The sequence below is a fragment of the Meriones unguiculatus genome, chromosome 16 (assembly GCF_030254825.1).
Source record: "Meriones unguiculatus strain TT.TT164.6M chromosome 16, Bangor_MerUng_6.1, whole genome shotgun sequence".
Taxonomy (NCBI): Eukaryota; Metazoa; Chordata; class Mammalia; order Rodentia; family Muridae; genus Meriones; species Meriones unguiculatus.
The window spans coordinates 56,627,814-56,641,199 of NC_083363.1; the positions used below are offsets into that span (position 1 = coordinate 56,627,814).

General features: G+C 43.6%; 1 protein-coding gene and 1 long non-coding RNA gene across 2 annotated transcripts; one reads left to right on the forward strand and one right to left on the reverse strand.

Annotated features, from left to right (window-relative positions):
- Positions 1 to 5,271: 5,271 nt before the first annotated feature.
- LOC132648392 (uncharacterized) lies at positions 5,272 to 8,491 on the reverse strand. Its single transcript, XR_009586802.1, has 2 exons — positions 8,387 to 8,491; positions 5,272 to 7,675 (listed from the first exon to the last, which is right to left on the reverse strand). It is a non-coding gene; the product is annotated as an uncharacterized LOC132648392 (long non-coding RNA).
- A 3-nt stretch (positions 8,492 to 8,494) lies between these two features.
- LOC132648267 (ATP synthase F(0) complex subunit C2, mitochondrial-like) lies at positions 8,495 to 8,728 on the forward strand (the record flags this gene model as incomplete). Its single annotated transcript, XM_060368956.1, has 1 exon — positions 8,495 to 8,728. A coding segment is annotated over one exon (234 nt), but the record flags the coding sequence as incomplete, so codon positions are not given.
- Between the last annotated feature and the right edge of the window lie 4,658 nt (positions 8,729 to 13,386).

Genomic DNA, 13,386 nt, shown 5'->3' on the forward strand with positions numbered 1-13,386 from the left:
GCACCCTGCATGACTTTCAGAGGGTTAGGGAGACTGGAAGACCCTTCCTCCCTCCCTCCCTCCCCACCCCTTTGTCTCACGTGTGTTAGAAAAATCACTCTAGGAATGAGCTACACCCCAGCTCTTCAAAGAAATTTCATATTTATAACATATTCTCCTGTATTGAAAACTAAAGTCATTTTGAGGTTAAGAAATTTTCCAAATATTTCCACCAAATAAAAATAAAATATTTTTTTAGAATGTTACTATTCTTATTAGTTCCATGATTTTGGAATCAGACTTCTTTGCCATTGGTCTCCAGGCTTCTTGTTAGATTATTCCTGAGTAAAAAGTTTTAAAGGTGGTGTTACAGGAGATTAGGGTTCCTTTCTGTGGGATATTAGTCTTGTTGTGAAGGAATGATTCAGAAGGAAACCAACTGTTTCATAAGTTTGAGGGGAAAACCACAGGATCAAGCAAGCTATAAATGTCAGCTGCTGGGAGGACGGAGATGGAGAAGAGGAAGGAAGACCTGCCTTTGAGTTAGTGTCCAAGAAAACAAGCGGGTTCAGCAATGGAAGTTGGCGCGTAGTACCTCAGAGAAAGTGACAATGTCCAGCGTGTAGAGGCAAGCATGCTGGAGATTTTTCCAGTGTTCAAAAAATACACTGAGGCGTGTGGTAGTTTGAATAAGAACGTCTCCCATAGGTTCATAGATTTGAATGTTCACAGGAGGGTGGCACTATTTGAAAGCGTTAGGAGGCGTGGCCTTGTTGGAGAAACTGTGCCCCTGGGCATGTGCTTGGAGGTTTCGAAGGCTCGTGCCAAGCCCAGTGTCTCCAGCGCTTAACACTTGTGCTGTAGGTTCTACCACGTTTCCCTACTATGGTGACAATGGACTAAACCTTTAAAACTATAAGCACACCCCAGCCAAATGCTTTCTTTTATATAAGAGTTGCCTCCTTGGTCATGGTGTCTCTTCACAGCAACAGTGATGATGACAGAGGGCCAGGGATGAGGACGTTACCCCTTTTGAATTAGAAAAGTGGGCGGCCTTGGTGATGATCAACAGATAACTGCCCTGGGGGTGGGGGAGAGTATGTTGGCATGTATTTTTGGCCTATCTTATCTGGGTTCTTATATATCTACTACCTTTCCAACCTTTATTCCACCCTAATCCTTTCCAATGCCCCAATACTAGGTAGGAGAGAAAGAAGGTTAGAGGAGAAAGGGGCTGTGGGTCTCTTTAGACTATCCCCTGCTGGTTAGGACCATCAGTTTCCTTGAGACAAGTCCAGTCTTCACAGTCAGGATAGCTCCAACTTCTCTTGGCTCACTTTGCTCCACTTGACAAACCACAGCAACATCCACCAGAAGCAGCGGGGTGGAGCAGCCACCACCGTTTCCCTCTGAGAGCCTCCTGCCTCACTTGGGGATCTGGCACTTATAACCTCTCCAGAGTCCGTAGAACTGAACTCCCTGCAGCTAGCAAAAATCATGACCATGTTAGAGCATGAGACAATCATAGTTAACGGCTGTGGACAAACTGAAGCTGCCCCATATCCCACACCTGGGATTCAAACAAAAATGTAACCACAAAACATAACTGGGTTTTTAGAGACACCAAAATTCTCACTACAGGGTTAGGGGATGAAGGATCTAGCTAGCCCGTGCACGGCAAACATGTCTCTGGCATGCCTTGCCCTTCTCTCCCATGCCCTCTGCCTTGCTAAAAACTGTTAGATTATATTCCTAAAGCTAGACACCAAGGTCTGTTCCCTTATTTGGCCACTTTCTCTTCCTGAGGCTGACCACCAAGGTCCAGCTATCAAAGTATTGAAATCCAGCAATCAAAAGCTCCATTTGGCTCACCTAATGAACATGCCCAATTAAAATTAAACACCTTGTCCTAACACGGGGTTCCCCTTTTACCTTTATAAACAGCCATTTTCCTGTGGGCCACATCTGTCTCCTCTCTATCCTGAGTTAGCCTTTTTTCCCCCTCTGGGACAATTATCCCTGCCCATCTCCCTTTTCCCCTTCCTTTACTCCTTTACTCTCTATCCCTGTCAGTTTGCTTTAAAAAATAAAATAAAATAAAACCCCAAACATTCTATTTTACCAATAAAGACTCGGGAGCCAGATGCTGAGATGAAAACCTGCTAGCTCAGAGAGGCAGAGAAAGTAACCAGCTGGCCTTCCTCCTCAGCTCAGGTCCAGGTGGCAAAAACCCAAAGGCTCACTAGCTCAACTGACAGCCCAGGAGGAAAGGCAAAAAAAATCCCTAGGCAAAGGCTTGCTAGCTCAAAGCCCAAAAAACAGGGGTACTGGGGAACTGAAGCCGAAGCTAAAGCCAGAGCTTAAGCTAAAAGCTCTTTTCAACTTTTCACGTTGTTTTAACCCCTCAACTCAAAGTCTCTCCTTCTCTTTAATCCCTGTCAGCTGGTTTCTTGCTCTGCCTCTTGACATAGGGTTAACTTTATTAATCCTGTGTACAGAAAGCTCTTGCATTAAAGGTGTGTACTAGGGCTGACTGGACCATAATAAAAAGTTCTTACACACCTGATTACATAATAAAAAGCTCTTGGGCTAAAGGTGTGTGATAAGGCTCAACCACACCAAACAGGAAACAGGGTTTTACAGTTCACAATTTTGGGGTTCACAATGGGATCAAATATCCTACAACACTTATCTTTGTTTCTTATTCCCTGGCCTCTGTCCCTTTGGGGCAAATAAATCTCCTTTGTCTTGTGGGTCTGAGTGGGTCCTGATCCGTTCATAGAGGCAGGGGGTTCTTTGTACATTATCTCATTCAGATTACTTCTCACAATGCCTTAGCATTTCCTCAGGTGTATTTGCTTTTCTGAGGGCTGGTCTCCTGGGCCAGTGATTAACAGGCCCAATAAGGAGAACTAAAAAAAAAAAAAAAAAAAAAAAAAAAAAAAAAAAAAAAAAAAATGTTTGAGGTGACTTAGAATATCGTGTCTCCACCCAGGGACAGAGATAGAATTCATTCCATTCTTCCATCTAATGGACTCTCTTTCCTCTCACGGAGCTTGAGGAAGCACTAATAACTCAGCCTTGTCTTGTAGTATTTTAAATCTTAATTAGGGGCAAAGCTGATTATTCTCAGTCCAGTATTATTGTAAATAATATGGTGTTGGGCTAAAAATGTTCTTTATTATTAGCCCTACAATTATTGCAGCATTATTTAACCCACTATCACAATAAGACACAGACACCTGCTAGATTTTGTAATTGCCTTATTTACCTTGGACTGGGCAGATCCACCATCCACATCCCAAACCCTGCCCCCCATCCAATGCCATCCACCTTAACCATCCTTATCTGAGCTACCTTCCATCCATAATCTTAGGAATTCTTGCTTGTACTTGGTACTTTTTCCATCCACATCCTTGGAGTCCTTCTTCCCAGCCCAAGTGATTTCTTCTCCTCCTTCCTCCTCTCTTCTCCTTTCTGTCTCCATCCCCCCACCCCCGAACCCAAAGCCTGGGAACCTTAGCCATGCCTGCCCCATTCTGCCCTACCCTCTCAAAGGAGCAGCCAAGATGCAATGAAGACTGACAGCTGCCTGGAAGAAGCAGAAACCAGCACCTGGAAGAGGTTTTGACTGAGTCACTTGGAAAGGACATTCCCCAACCTGTTGAGCTGCCTGCAAGCTGTGCAGTACACTCCAGGGTCCCAGCCTTGGTGAGCTGTCATTCAGGCTGGGGTGGCCTTTGGCAATACAGCTGGTTTTGAGTCATTTCTGCTTTTGTAAGTAACCCCTCACCCATATACCTGCAAGTAACCTCAATAAAACTCTTGGTTCACCAAGCTGGACTTTGGTGTACTTTGGTCTGTCATGGGCTCCCTGTTTGGGGTGAGTAAATGTTTGTGTTGAGTGTTCTCAGGAAAAGTTTTGTCACACAACAGAAGGGAAGGTGACCCAGAGTCTGACCTATAACAGACAGGTGTTAAGGGACAACTGACTCCATTTTGATTCATTCCTGTATTGTTCCTTATGGTGTTTTTCTCTCCCCTAATCATGGCCCCAGCTAGTCAACTTGTTTTTTGTTTTTTTACTTGTTCTTCCTCTATAATCCTGTGATTCACACGTCATAAATTGCTACCATTGTTTCATGGTTTGTTCTGTGAATTGGCTGACCATCAACCCACAACACATACTTTTCCCGTGACTATAAAATAATTAACTACTAACTAAATCACTTTTGTAAGCTTTTGTAATCACTTGCTCACTTGCTATAAAAAGGCTCTCCTGCTTTTGGTCAGGGCCGACTCTCCTGCTTTTGGTCAGGGCCGATTCATTCTCCTACTTCTGAGGAGGTTATAAGTTTGGCCCAGCTGTAAAACAAAGTTTTACCTTGAAGCATTTTGGTGTTTGGTTTTCAACACCATAACAACCAGACTGTGTTTATTAGCACACACACAGCAAGGGGCAGCCTCCCTTCTATGGGCAGCTGAGGGGTCTGTCAGGGGGAAGAGCTGGCTGTGGTCTTTTATAGGGGCAGGATGAGGGGCTTGGGTGTGAGGAAAGTATTGCCGATGTAGCCCAGCCTTCATGTTTTTTACAGACTCTCCTTCTGGAAATGGTTTGCCTAAGGTGAGGGGAGACAGACTATCTCTGAAGACAGGCTGACCCAACAGACTTTCCTTTCTGTGCCGAACAAGGCCATCTGTAATCTCATAGGAATCCTGCTCTACAGCTTCAGCACTCAAAAAGAAGACCATTTTAACTGAAGTGTCTGGACAAGACAACAACATTTACTCTTGATTTAGAGGGTACGCTCACAGGAGCCGACGCACAGACACAGGAAGTGTGAATTTGGGTTTTCTCGATGGCTGTGTCTTCCCTCCATTGGCTGCTGGGGTCTGACCTCACAATATTCTTCAGCTGGCTAGTCTGAAAAGAGTTGATGCACAGGAAGAGAAGGAGGGAGGGGGAAAGGGTCGCTGCTCCTAGCCATCAAATTCCTTTAATAGAGCAGCGGTCTTGGTATTAGCATAGGCTTTACTGGGTGGGGAGGATTAAAACATTTATAGGAAAGCCAGCCATAAGGGGTGCACACCTTTAATCCCAGGGCTTGGGGATGCAGAGCCAGGTGGATCTTTGTGGGTTCGGGGCCAGCCTGGTCTACAAGTTGAATCCAGGACAGCCAAGACTATACAGAGAAACCCTGTCTTGAAAAACCAAAGCAAGCAAACAAAAACAAAAAAAAAAAAACAAACAAACAAACAAAAAACAAACATTGGCATGAAAGTCTTACAAGGTGAGGGAGATGAAAAGATTTTAATTCCTTGTCCTAAACACAAGTGTTATAACATTTGATATTTCTTACAGAGGACACTGAAGGGACATGATGACATTCCTGAAGCCACAGCTCTGATTCCACGTATTTTCATGTTTGCATTCTAAAAGTACTAGAATCTGGTGATGATTCTGCCCTACTATCTTCCCACAAAACCCTTGTTCCATGTGCCCTGTATATCACTTTAGCTCTGGCACTGAGTTTTAAATCTAATTTTGGAATCCATTTCTGTCTGATAGAAAACAGAACAAAGCCATTCTTGATCTGGAGACTTGAGAACCATGTCTCAGATAGGAGGTGACTAATCGTAAGCTAAGAGTGCTGATTCTTGGCATTGGGTGGCTCCCCAAAACCTCAGACCCATAACTCAGCCTAATCCTGAATAGCATTTATATAGTATCCACCAGAGCCCAGAATTTCTCCCGGAAGCTGAGCACAAAGCAATTTCACATTCTGAATTTACACCAGCTGCCAAAACTCCCCATCTCCTGTCGCCTCCCTATGGCCCATGAAATCTTCCTTTTTCTTTTTTGTTTGTTTGAAACAAGATCTTACTGTGTAGCCCTGGCTAGCCTGGATCTCACTTTGTAGACCAGGCTGGCTTTAAATTAAAAGGTAACAGCCTGCCTTTGCCTCCCAAGTGCTAGGATCAAGGGAGTTTACCACCAAGCCCAGCTTTCCTGTCGTTTTCTTTCTTTTTTTCTTCTTTTTTTTTAATTTTTAATTTTATTTATTTTTTTAAATTATTCACGTAACATTTCAATCATAGGTCCCTCCCTCCCTCATCTCATCCCACCCTATCCTCCTCCCCTAGTTCTCAGGAAGGAGGAGCCCTCCTCCCCCTTTAAGGCTTTTTCTAACCTCTCCCAACATTAAACTCCCACATAAACACAGTTTGCATAAATTAGATGAGTTTTTTTTTCTTAATGTTCATAGGCGAAGCAGGATGAAGAAAGTACTTTGCGTTCAAATTAGAATCGAAACGAGAAAACACGAAGAAGGTGTTGACTGGTACAAAAATGAATAACAAATAAATATATTTAAGACTCACTGCCACCCTGGTGAGATGGCACGGATGACGCATGGCTTTGCCATCACCCCAGCAGGGTTATGAACCGGCCTTCTCTGCTTACTAAGGAGGCAGGGGCACGGAATTCTCAGGGAAGCAGACCAAGGTAGGGAAGACCAATTACTAATTACTGTTCTGTCCATTTACTTAGTGACTGACGTAAAGCACTGCTTGGCCAAGCACGGCTTCTCTTACTACCTGGAAAAGGACGCCCTGGAGAAACGGCTCATACAGAGGGTCATCACCCCTTATAACCTGCTGACGGCTGCGTTCACCTCCGGAAAATCCTGCTTGCTGCTTCACTCCACCTTGAGGTTTTCGCGCATAAAATGAGACTCCAAGCTGGACCTGGGATGGCAGGCTTTCAGGAGCTGCCCTGGGTTCAGTCAGCGAGGCTCATGCTGGGCCTAATCCACCGACGACACCTTCTCTCTCCCACTCTCATTGGCGTCAGGGCGCCTATTCCGTCACATCAGTCTTAGGTGATATTGGACCAGCAATCTCGCATCCTTCTACCCCACCATGTTGAGTGAGGAAAACATGTCTTCTAGCGCAGAGAGGCTGCAAGAATGCGATGTCCTGCCGGCACTATGGGGTGGATAAGAGTGGAGGAGTCGGAATCTTCAAAATGACTCCATTGCTTTTTCGGTTTTTCTCTAGGATCAGTAAAAACTAAGTATGTGTGGGTGGTACTTACAACCTCTGAAAAATTCCATTTCAGCGGCAGTTTATAGGTTAACGTCCAACCATAGGCAGGCTGTTCGCCTCCTTGCAGCATTACCTCACCATTTACAAAACCCCTTGGATGCACCCCAGGGTACACTGAACAGCACCCTCTACCCGAGGGGTGTTTTGTGCGCTTCAGGTTTCTAGAGAGCACAGTGGAGCATTTCCCGGAAGGAAAAGTGAGCCCGGGGGTACAGACGGAAACACCGCTAGAGTCCGCAGCGGAGCAGGAGAGGCCGTGGGAGGTTTTGGTCCATTGTCAGATTTATCTTCCCGACTTCATGAAAGATCACGGACCTTCTTAAAGGCTGCTGACGTGGGATGCTCTGGTAGAATGTTGGGTTGAGGTATTAACTGCCTGAGCAGTTAAATGTTGGGAGCTCCTAAGCCAGTAGGGGATCCGCGTAACCTTGTAAGTTCTTTAGACATATGCTCTTGAACTCTCTGGAAAAGCTACGTCTAGGCTGCTTTTAGGAGCTTCCCCTCAGCTCGCCATCCCGTTTCTGGGAGTGAATCCCCTTAATGAATTCCCTGCTCCTTTCATGATCTGAATGTTCTGTCTCCGAAGCCCCTGTAGCTCGGAAAAAAATACAGGGCATTAAATTAGAATTTCACATACATGCTTGGAGGGAAATAGTGCAGGAATGTTCAAGAGAGCACACAGAGCATTCTAACCTAAATGTTAGTCATTGCCTATCTAAAGTTAAAATCTAAGTAAGTATATTGTGTTTTTTGTTTTTTTATTAATGAATATGTTGCATTTTTAGTTCCTAAACTGAACAACTCTATTTAATACTGAATTTACATGTTCTGGCTCTCAGAAATACTGATGGTCCCACGTGGATTCCAGCCTGAGTACCGTGGATCCAGGACTCAGCTCCAGTGAGGGCCAGAGACGGGATCAAGGTTGGGGCAAAGCGATTTTTAACAATTCTTGGCTTGGGGAAGTAATCACTTTTCCACTCGGTTTTTTATTCTTTCAGAAGAATCTGCTCACTGATTACCGGTCTCTAGTACAAACACAGAAATACAGGAAGCACTAAAGGATGGCTTTTCTCTTCTTGGGGTAGTTTTGAACTGTTGGTGGAGGGCCTTGGAAACGCATCTGTATGCTGAATCGAGTTCTGATTACGAAATTTCTTTGTCACCAAATACAGCATGCCTGATAACATTTTATGTTCTGTTTGCAGGAAAAGAAGGCACCGAGTGTGGAAATTTTCTTCGAATTACTGAATAAAATACCTTAGGAGAGGTCTTCTCTACGCCCGAGCAGGTCCCCTACCTGAGCCCCTCATCTGTGAAAATGTCTGCCACTCCTTGGTCAGCAGCTGAGTCGTCCGCAGTGGAGCCGAAGTGACCAAAGGTGCCAACAGATGAGGGCCGCAGCAGCTTGGCAGTCCAGCGACCTCTGACCTCGCTCATCTCCAGCCGCAGCTTCCAAACCAGCACCATTTCAAGGGACATGGACACAGCTGCCAAGTTCGTTGTAGCTGGGGCTGTCAGCTACGCCAGGAACCTTTCTCTGAAGCAACAGCTGTTCTACGCGATTCTGGGCTTTGCCCTCTCAGCAGCCATGAGGCTCTTTTGCCTAACCGTGGCCTTGCTCATCCTCTTCGCCACATGAAGCAGCCGTCTCCACTTCCACCTCCCACAGTCCTCTCCTGTCCCGTCTGCCCTGTACGATGCTCTTCCTGTACCTTCCCAGGAAGTCTTGGGGAAGTGCTTGGCCCGGGGTTCGACAGAGAGAAGACAAATAAATACTGTATTAATAAGAAAAAAAAACTGCTTTAGGAGAGATCCCCCACCCTGTTCTGGTCTGAACTTGAATTCGGAACTCTGGGCCTCCTACATGCTAAGCATGCTCAGCCACTGAGCTGTGTCCCAGGCTCCGTGAAAATTCTCTAACAGCCCCGTGCTGACAGATGGCAAGTAACAGCAGCTCGGCTGGGTCCAGTTTCAGGTCTGCTCTCTCCCTCAGCCTGACGTGAACCCAAGACTTGTTGATACGCCTTGGCAAGAGGACTTTGAGATTGGCCTCTGCATGTGGCCCTGGCCCCAACACTATTGCTGAGCTCACGCATGCCCACCTGCCATCACAGGAGGCTGGTCACCATACCCAAGGACCTCCGTGGACTCCACCAGTGCCATGCTCTGGGCCTGCCACAGCTGGGCCTTCACTGTGGATGTGGGTCACGCGACGCCTGTGAAGCTTCTGAGGATCCTGATCTGGGAAGATTCCCCAGTGGAACCTGCAGCCTCATCTGCCCGGCTAACTCCTCCCTCTTGGTGTTTACTTCTGTATTGGCGAGGTAGTGTAAGAAATGTTGGCGTGGATAAACGGAGCACATACGGAAGACTAATCTTGTAAGAATACCGTGAGTGCTGAGCCCCTCAGAACCCTCTGGCCATGCTTTCCGCACCGTGGACCTTTCTCCAAAACCGATCACATATTAGGACACAAAGCAAGAACCAGCAAACATAGGAAATGTGAGAAAACGCCCTGTATTGGATCAGACGACAACAGAATAAAGCTTAAAAATAACACCAAAATCATGGTGACTGAACAACAAAGTACTGAATGATTGATGAATCACTGAAGAAACTAAGAAGGAAACTTAGAAAAAAAAAATCTCTTAAATAAGTGAAAATGAAAATATAACATACTAAAACCTTTGGAATATAAAGAAAAATGTAGCAAGAGGGAAATTTACAGCTCTAAATGCCCACATACCAAAAAAACAAAAACAACAACAAAAAAAAAATCAGCACACAAAAATTAGTTTGTGCACTTCTGGAATTTGGACCAATAAGAACAAACTAACCCCAAAAAGTAGTAGAAAGGAGGGAGGAAAATGCAATGATAACAACAAGAGTTGTTTCTTTGAAAGATAAACAAGATTGGCAGAGGCTCAGACAAATTAACCAAAAGAGAGAAGACACAAAATTAATAAAATTAGAAGTAAATAGGGATGTACCACAACTGATACCAAAGAAATTCAGACAATCACAAGAGACTTCTTCTAAGTTGGAAACCCAAAAGAGATGGATGAGTTTCTAGACACATCCAAACACCAAAGTTAAAACAAGAGGGTATCAATAGTATGAGCAGACAATAACAAGCGAGGAGATTAAAAGAGTAAGAGCATGCTTCCCAGCTGGAAAAAAAAAAGAGCCACAACCAATATTTCTCAAATTATTTCAAAATCTAAGTATAGAAAGAACACTTCCAGTTCTCTTCTACAAAGCCAGTATTTCTATAATACCAAATCCAGGTGAAGACAAACAAACAAAAAGCAGAACTATATGCCAATTTTCCTAATAAGCATAGATGCAGAAATTCTCAACAAAGTACTTGCAAACTAAATACATGAATGCATTAAAGGATCATCTAGCATAATAAGGTTGGCTTGATCCCAGAGACGCAAGGATGGCTCAGCATGTGTAAGTCAATAAATGTAATAAGCCATATTAGGCTTAAGTCAAATGGACTTAAAGGCAGAACTCTCTTGATCATTTCATTAGCTGCAAAAGGCCTTTGATAAAATTCAAACCCTTCATGTTAAAATTCCTAGAGGATAGGACCAGGGGTAACTTACTTCAACACAATAACAGCTACATATGCCAAGCCCACAACCAAGACATCCTAAACGAAGACAAACTAAATGGAATCCTGTTCAAGTCAAGAACTAATACAGGGCTGGTCACTATCTCCACTCTAATATAACGCTCAGAATCCTAGTTACAACAATGATAAGAGAAGGAAATAAAAAGAAGAAAAATAGGGAACAAAGTAAAGCAATCCATGTTCATAGATGACATAAAACTATACATAAAGAGAATCCAAAGATTCCACTAGAAAACTCCTAAAACTGATCAACACTTCCAGCAAAGTGGCATGATACTAAATTAACTTCCAATAGTAAACACACTGAGGAATAATTCATGGCAACTATCCCACTCACGATGGTCTCAAACGAATAATGGAAATTTAAAAGCCTTATAATAAATCTGGCCAAAGAGATGAAATACCTCTACAATGAGAACTTTAATCTCTGAAGACAGAAATCAAAGAAGACACCAGAAAAGACTCTCATACTCATGGTTGGTGGAATTAATATTGTTAAAATAGCCACAACTACCAAAAGCAATTTACGGATTCAAGGCAATTCAAATCTAAATCCCTAGAAAATTCTTCACAGAAGAAAAAAAATTAAAACTCATAAAAGACCTGGATAGCTAAAACAATCCTGAGCAAAAAGAATAATGCTGAAGGTATTATCATATGGGACCTCAAGTCATACTACAGGGACATAGTAATAAAAACTGCTTAGTGCTGGCACAAAAATGGAAACACAGATCAGTGGCACAGAAAACATATGGACTCATATAAGTCCATGCAACTACAGCCACCTGATTTTCGACAAAGACGACAGCAATTCACATGGGGGGAAAGACAGCATCTCTAGCAAATAGTGCTTGGAAAACTAAATGTCCACATATTAAAGAAGAGACCTTTATCCCTCACTCTGCTCAAGAACCAACTCTGAGCGAATCAATGACTCAGTACAAAACAGGAAACTCTGAAACTGCCAGAATGACTAAGGTTAAGAAAGCAAACTGTAACTCCACTACTCTTCTGCTGCCATTCTTGATGGTCATCCCATGGTGTCAACGAAATTCCGGGCTCTTCTGCCGCACCAATACCTTCTCCTGGGCTCTCTTCACGGTGCCAAGCCTCAGCTTTCTCCATGACCCCTTCAATCCTGGGGTTTCCCCTGCTACTCCAGCTGCACTTTCACCAGTTGCCTCTCCTGGTCACTCACAATGCCAAGCCTCAGCTGCTTTTCGATCTCTACCACGATAGTGACTCTTCACACATGAACAAATTTAACGGCCAGTATGCGGTACAACCTTGGCCACCTCTGAAAAACAGCTTCTCTGTGCTGACTCTGAGGAAATACTTTCCTAGAAGATTTCACCTGAGTGACGCTGGTCTCTTCTTAACCACCACTAGTTTCTTAGCTCCAGTGGGACAGCATCAATTGTCCCAGCAAATCAGAGGTTTTACTTTAGTGGTTCTGTTCTGTTGTTAATCGTGGCTGATTCTTCAGCTCCAGCTGACCGGACACTACAGAGTCTTCACAAAAATGGCCTAACCCTACCAGACCCTACAGATGACCTTGTCTCCCACAGTGAAAACAACAGACATGTTTATATCTAGGATTATCAGCCACTGCTTGTCCAAATACATAGTCATTAGGGTCAATAGCAGCAGTATTTCTAATCCATTCATTCATGGGTGCTGATTGAGCTTTTAAAGACCTAAGAGCTTCTTACATTCTGCATTTTTTTGAAAGCTGAAGTTTCAATCAATACCTGCCTCACATCTGGATCTGATATTTCCCTGTCCACAACGGAGATTAGTCTATGGAAGAAATGAGTAAAAGTCTCTCTGGGGCTTTGCGTAATTGTTTTGAATGACATAGACCTTTTGTTGTTCTTTCACCTTATCCCAGGATCTTAAAGCTACCGAAGTACATGGCATAGCAGAGTTGTCAAATTGCATCTGCTTTCTTAAATTAGCACATTGATCTCCACTTAACAATTGATCTTTTATGATATTAACACCATTAGCCCTGTTACAATTTTTTATCATTGCAGCTTTTTCTTCCTGCTACCATGTCAGCCATGTCAGCTTTCGGAACAGCTGCTGCTAAATCTTTCCAGTCTTGAACAACACTCTTCTTTTGGGTAGCCCAGGTATTTAACATCTGTCTCACAGGGTGAGTGCGTAAGTTACTACTGATTCTTTAAAATATTTTAGATCTTGTATTTTAACAGGATTCCAGGCCGGCTGTTCAGTTTGTGAATTTTACTTAATGTAGAACTACCCTATGACCCAGCCATGCCACTTCTTGACATACACACAAAGGATTCTGTATCCTACCACAGAGACACTTGCACATCCATGTTTGTGCTGTTCTATTCTTAATATCCAGGAATGTATCCATATCCAGCCTAGATGTCCACCAGCAGATGAATGGATAATGAGAATGTGATACATATACTAAATGGAATCTTATTCATCTGTAGAGAAAAGTGAAATTAGCAAGAAATAGACAGAATTGGAAAATGTATTAAAGGAGGTAACCCAGGCTCTGAAATATACATATTTCATGTTCTCTAGCACAAGTGGGTTCTAGCTTCTAATTTAGAAACATATGTGAATATGGAGAGGCAAACAACTACAGAATAAGAGGCTAGAAAGATGCTCATTGTAAG